This window comes from Habropoda laboriosa, unplaced genomic scaffold (genome assembly GCF_001263275.1).
Source record: "Habropoda laboriosa isolate 0110345459 unplaced genomic scaffold, ASM126327v1 scaffold315, whole genome shotgun sequence".
Taxonomy (NCBI): Eukaryota; Metazoa; Arthropoda; class Insecta; order Hymenoptera; family Apidae; genus Habropoda; species Habropoda laboriosa.
In genome coordinates this window covers 409,047-416,082 of record NW_017100424.1, presented here as the reverse complement: position 1 = coordinate 416,082, position 7,036 = coordinate 409,047, and the positions used below count along the sequence as shown (strand labels likewise).

The window sequence follows — 7,036 nt, the reverse complement described above, 5'->3', positions numbered from 1 at the left end:
GAACCCGATGTGTTTCGAATTGGAAAATTTTAGGAAATTTCGGAAAATTTTGCAAAACAGAATGGAATATCGTAGAAAGTACTATAAAAGTGATAGAAATTGAAATTATACGTGCATATAAGAATTTATTTGAAATCTTCGAAAGTGAACAGTGAATCAATTTTTACTTGTTGCAATTTTTTTGGGAAATTAAATGAAAATTTATAAATTGAATACTTTTGAATCAATTTTATCAATGTTCTAACAAACTGGTTTGTTTGTTTGTTTTAGTACATTCGCCGGCACTATGCACGTTCCCGTCTTGGGTGATTGAGAATAAAATATGGATGGCTTTGGACCCGATAACGTCTCGGCTGCTAGCGTCGCCTTACAATCTGACGATCCTCAATCGTAAGGAGACTCGTCTTGTGTGTCACTCTGTGGTCCCGCTTAACGACCATCATCACCCGTTGAATCCAGACAGAGAGAACCAGGTGCAGTACGTCGCTAAGGCCACTCTTGATTGGTGAGTCGTTGAACTTCAGTTATTATCAATTAAACGTAAGACTGATTCTTTATGTTGAGAATAGTTTAAGTTACAATTATAACTGAAATCCGATACGTTCCTAAATGGGGAACAACGTCGTAGGATCATTTAAGCCCTTTGTGGTGTAGCGAATTAAATTGAGATTTTATCAGAATTTAAGAATTCAAAGTTCAAAGTCCAAAGTTTAAGATTGAAAGTTTTAAGGTTCAAAAGAGGAAGTCTCTGAAATTGAAATTCAAATGTCTAAAAGTCCTAAGTGCAGAAATTAAGAATCCAGAAGACTAAGTTCTAAGATCCAATGATTCAAGAGTCCAAAAATCGAAAGTTGAAGGTGCAATGATCCAAGAATAATCCAAGAGACGACAAGTGCAATTTTTCAAGGATCCAAGAATCCAGGAGTCCAGCGCTGGAGATCCAAGAGTCGAAGAATGCAAAGTCCAAGCGTCCAAAAATCCAAAAGTTCCAGTATCCAAAGTCCAAGAGTCCAAAAATCCAAAGGTGAAAGAATCCAAGTGTCCAATGTCTAGGATCCAAGAGATCAGTATTCCAAAGTAAAAATCCAGAATTCCATAAGTCCAATGCTCAGAGTCCAAGATCCAAGAATCCACCGTTCATGGTCCAAGAGTCCAAAGTCTAGGATCCGAGAGATCAGTATTCCAAAGTAAAAATCCAGAACTTCGTATGTCCAATGTTCAGAGTCCAAAATCCAAGATCCAAGGATCCATCGTCCTTGATCCAAGACAAAAAGTGTTCAGGATCAGAAACTTATCTTCTATTTCTAAAATTCCCCCATAATTCAATTCGAACTTCTTCCATAAGAGGCTTCCCGTCCCATTCTCTATTGCCCCATTGAAACCTGCTAACTACACGAACTTCCAAATGTACCATGACACAAAAATTACACTACTGCTTCTTTGTCCCACTTTGAAACACCAATCTACCCGTCATTTCATCAATTACTCCACGAATGTCCGTAAACACCCTCTGCACCCCTAGCAAAAGTACCAAAAAGTCGTCGAAAACTTTGGTGCACCCAAACGTGTCGTCGTTTACGTTTCACTGGAGCAACAAACAACGGGGCAAAGCGTTCACACGTACACGCGAGAAACACGGCGTGTAATTATGACGGTATGCCGCGATAATCCTTTCATCGCATACCGAAGACACTCGTGCGCGCATAAATAAACAGCTTGCGTCGGATTAAACAGAGATCCTCTGGTTCCGGTTGCTACACGCGTCGGAATGTCAATATATGTAGCCTGCACTCAGCCACTCTCCTCTCGTTGAAGCACTCGTGCAGCCGAGTTCGCGCTACGTAACGTATCGCTTTTAATCGTCCGTGCTCCCGTCTCTAACGGGTGTCCCATTACTTTGTGACCAGCTGCAATGTTCGTCGAAATGAGCATAGCTGTTCCTTGCTTGTCTCCTGTTGGCTGTTTCCCGGTAGTACTTCATTTTCCACAATCGTGTCGATTCAATTAATCTTAATTCTCGCAATTAGGGACAAGTTTCGATATTTTTGTCGTTGTTGCTGCAATAATTTGAAAGTATCGTAAATTTATAATTCAACGGGAAATTAAATTTTCATTTTTCAATTTTGGCAATATGTTTCGATAGTTCTTCGTTGTTGCAATAATTGAATGTATTTTTAGTCTATAATTGCAGAAACAGTGATGCGTTTTTGAACAGAATTTTTGAGAATTTCTGATGCATATCGGAGGGAAACAGTAATTGAAGATTCAGGTTAAAACGAATCGTCGATTGCATTTGAAATGAAACATGGCGTTCGATTATATCATTGCAAGTAGGTCAAGCGTAGGAGCACTAAGTAGCGAGGGACCGTATATGGTCAGACGTAGGTTCGTTCAAGGGGAGAATTAGTCTTCCCCGTTTTTCTTCCTTTTCTCCTTGCGGTGAAAGACTTAATGGTGAACATTCCTCGAGCAGCTGGAAGTTTCCTCTGCAACTCCATTCACTGTGGGGAACAGTCTTGAGAAACAGCTCCATTAATAGATCGAAATCGAGTTTCGCTAATCTCATGGCGAATTAAATCTCCCTAAAACATAAAAGTGCATTATATGTACTTGATGAATTTATCATTAAGTTATAATTAAATACAAAATATTATTACTAAATAATAATTAAATATTTTATTAAATTCATGTTATATTTATTCCTCTCGCACTGTTGCAAGTGAAAAATATCATATTCGTCGTAAATACTGGACAGTACTTTGATATTCAACAGTTAATATAGTTTAATGTAATTCGTGTGAAACGATTCTATGTAATATAGTAAATAAAAAAATGTTACGTTACGTGAGATGTAATAATTACTTCTAACAATTTTTCACCGACGAAGGAATAATGTTTAAACAGCTCTTCTGTTCTCTATGTTTTTCCTTTTTTGTCAAACATTCGCCATGAATTTTCAATGTCGATACACTCGAAAACGAAACAGCGTATGAAAACACACTACTCCACATTTTCACGTCGAATCACCTTGTCCAACAATTTTTATCCAATTACCAAGGGTCCTCGTGAAATAACAAACTCCCACGAACGCCATACTCTAAAATTACGAATTTCACCAAAACTTCGATCTTCCTTTTATTTCCTCCATTATCGAATCATATTTTATTATTTTATTTATTTACGAGTATAGACCCATCAGAGTACATGATGTACAATGCAAATGGAAGAGAGAGAGGGAGAGAAATGATAATATACAAATTAAAAAAAAAAAGAACAGGAAGAATCAGAAAATTAACAAAAAAGAACCGTAACAATGTGAAATTCAATTCTAACTTGAAATTCGAAAAAAACAATAACGCTGATCATTATAACACTTTACCGACCGGTAGCGGTTGAACATCCTACGCACTTCCGACCGCTCACTCGGCCACAGATACATGGTTGACACCGGCTCTATTTGGACTCTAGGCTATCGCGCGGGAATATATGCTCTTTTTCTTATACTTATAGAAATGTTAAATCAAATTTCGACCGATTAATAGGTTACCGGTCGGTAAGCGTCGGCGGCAAAAGAGCGATTAATAGGTTACCGGTCGGTAAGCGTCGGCGGCAAAAGAGCGATTAATAGGTTACCGGTCGGTAAGTGTTGGCAGCAAAAAGCCGATTAATGGGCTTACCGGTCGGTAAAGTGATAGCAATACATCCAAAAGATAGGAAGAAAATAATGCCACATAAATAAGACGCAAAACAATAATAATAATATTTTATACGAGACTTATGATACAGAACGACAAATTCTCGGTATCGGTCGAATTTTATCAATCGAGAACCACTTTGAATCAATTTCCAATCGTGGCAATATCCTCCCTCCTTATTCGTCGCGAAAATATGAATTCGCGGGGGCTGCCATGGTGGATATAAAAGAATGCCCTTCCAGAGGCATGGTTAGAGAAGGTGGCTGGATGGAAGGAACTCTTGCATGGCGGCGGTTCTCATAAAGTCGCGAGCTGCCGCGTAATCGCGGGTATATTAAAGCGCGAGGAGATCAGGCCGGAAGATTTCGCGAAATAAGAAGGGAAAAGCTGCTGGAGCGATGGGTGACTGCTGAGGGTGCAGGAGTAGGGAGGCAGGGGGGTGGATATATCGCGGCGCCTTTTGTTTCGAGCTTATTAAATGGCGACGATCGAGCCGAACGAACAACGATGTGAAAGGGTTAAAGATTTTTATTGTCAATGTGTTTTCCACTTAACGTTCGTTCCCGTGACTCACACATGCACTATTTTCAGATTATCTTCTTTCACTTTCCATATTGCGTTATCCTTTCTATTGTGGCAAAAAGGGGTAAGTTAAATCATTGTAAGTAATGAGAAACTTATTTCTATACGCCTGTAAAATGATTAAGTGGAAGGCAAAGTTGATCGTATTTGGGACGTCAAGTTGAGAAAAATGTGAGCGTTGAAGGGTTAATTAGAGAAGTTCTGCTTCGATCGTGCATTTTAGAATTCTGTAGTGTGCTCGATTTTTGTTGATAGTAAGTTTGATAACAGGATAATAGGTTAGATAAAATTATTAATAAGGATATAGATAGTTAGACAATAGGTAACCGAAGAATGAGTGTGTGAGTGACAAGACAAAATGGAGCGTGAATGGATAAGGAAACAATACATTGTGAACCAAGTCCTTTTCATAGCCACGAGACTGAAGATAGATAAATAAATAATATTAAATAGTGTGCTCGATTTTTGTACGTAATAATATTCTGCTTGTTAATTTGAAGTTCGTTAATATTGTTCTTAATTTTTATATTTAATAGGTTTATGGATAACTAGAAAAATATTAGCCACGTTTATTCTACGATCTGTTGAAAAGTAAGAAAGGTCATGTGAGGTCATATTAACGATTTTTTAATGGAAATTTTTTAATTTTGAAGATTATAAAACTTAAAATCAAATTTTAGTATATAACACATTTTGTTGGCGAGGAGGAATGTATCACGTCTCCATTCTGTTTCTAGTTCATTAAATTAATATTCAATCGATGATGCTGCAAATGCGCTGTTGCCAGTGATGCGAAATTAAATTAGGCAGCCTGAGTACAGTGGAATCGATAGATAATTAGGCTAGGACGTTGGATTCTATTGAAAAATGGTTTTAGCGTGAAGAATTCAATTCTCTGTTGGAATTGCTGAAGTGTAAATGTTTGCGAAAGTTGAAGATCCTTTCTAGTGTAATTTTAAAGGATTTGGATACTAAACGGGAATCATGAATGAAAAGTGTCTTGGATTTCGGTGTGAACGCTCCGAATCGATTTTCTGATGTTCGTAGTAATTTATGACGGAGAAGATTGGAGATTTTCTGGAATGGAAGGATCTGAAAAAATTATTTGAATATATAGGTTAATATGGGCTTGCAGGGATTAATATAAATTCTGGTTGGATATTATGGAAACGAGTGAAGGCACTATTTTAATTCTCTGGCTAACAGGATTTTATAAAATTACACAAATTATAATCCTTTTGCTGGAATTTTCTTGTAAGGAAAATTGTAATAACTATTTATTGGCTGGTTCTAATCACGCTGAATAATGTGTTGCGAATCTTTAGATGGTTTGGTTAGTACCATTTTCTTGTAAAAAAAATTCTGATAGTTTTTTCTTCGTTTAATGCAGCTTGTTAGTTATTCTGAACAATACTTTTTTAAATCTCAAGACGGTTAGATTAGGTTAAATATTATTCCGAGGCTTGAAGTAATGATTTCATATGGCTGTAAGTAGAATTGAACCGTTTATGGTCAGACACGTTTCTTTATACTTACAATGCCACTTTAGTTTTAAAAAAGCGATCATTATAGTTTGTCTAAGAAGACCAGAGTATGGTTAAAAAGCGTGACCAGCACCGATGTCGCAATTTCGATTCCAAATAATGAAATGAAGACAAATATTGCACACCAGAAAATTGACAATTCTCCCTATTTTAATACCAATAATGATTTATTCATACCGTAAATCGACAATCATTGTACAATACAATTAATTTAACTGTAGCGCTATAATTAATCCTCCGTTTGCAACGAGTGATTTTACGTAACGCAAACATCATTATTTCAATTAATCAATCGATGAATTATTATTAGGTTGTCCGGAAATAAATTGCGGTTTTCTGTTATGTCATATTTGGGGCTTTTCTATACTATACATTTTAGATTTATGTTTATTAAGTAATATACCATTTGAACGCGTAGACGTCGCTCTATCATATAAGCGATACACTTTTGTTTTTTACCGTCATTTGTTCTGAGTATAACTTAAAAACGTAACAATGGACAAGAAGCAAATTCGTACCATATTTTTATATGAATTTAAATTAGGACGTAAAGCCGCGGAAACTGCCCGCAATATCAATCGTGTATTCGGTGAAAGCACAACTAATGATTATAATCCCGACTTATCCCCTACAGATTACCATTTTTTAAACATTTGGATAACTTTTTGCGAGAAAAAATCTTCCGCAATAAAGAGGATGCTGTAAATACCTTCGTGGAATTTATTAATTCTAGAACTCCTGATTTTTATTGTAACGGAACAGGAACTCTCGTAAAACGTTGGAAAAAGTGCATAGAATCTAATAGAAATTATTTCGATTAAATAAATTCATTCTAAGCAAAACTACACGTCTTTAAATCTCAGCCTACACAACCTAATACAATTAAACCTCGAACGGAAGTGTTTCGTTTAAGAAAGAAACAATATTTATAAAACCTCCTTTTCGTATTATATTTGGTCTTTCGTGAAATCATTTTCATCAAATATCACAATCCTCAAAAATTCTTCAGGTCCTCTAAAAAAATCTTCACTTAATCTTATTCGTGTAGAAAAATGAAAACAAATGTTTCAGAGGGTTTTCCTCTTAAATAATCAGCGAAACATCGCCGGTTGACTGCACAGAACTCGAAAGTAACGAACGCGGAACAGAAAGAATGTTTCATAAAGCGCATTGAGTTTGTTTAATCGCAACAGGACTTAACCCTGTTTTTCGGGC

At 36.4% G+C, this 7,036-nt stretch overlaps 1 protein-coding gene across 1 annotated transcript in view; it reads left to right on the top strand.

The window, feature by feature from the left end:
• The first annotated feature begins 322 nt into the window (after nucleotides 1-322).
• LOC108575519 overlaps nucleotides 323-7,036 on the top strand; it is a 56,511-nt gene continuing 49,797 nt past the window's right edge. Inside the window, 2 exon segments of the mRNA XM_017938336.1 lie at nucleotides 323-385; nucleotides 387-505. Coding sequence (XP_017793825.1) covers nucleotides 323-385; nucleotides 387-505 — 182 coding nt within the window.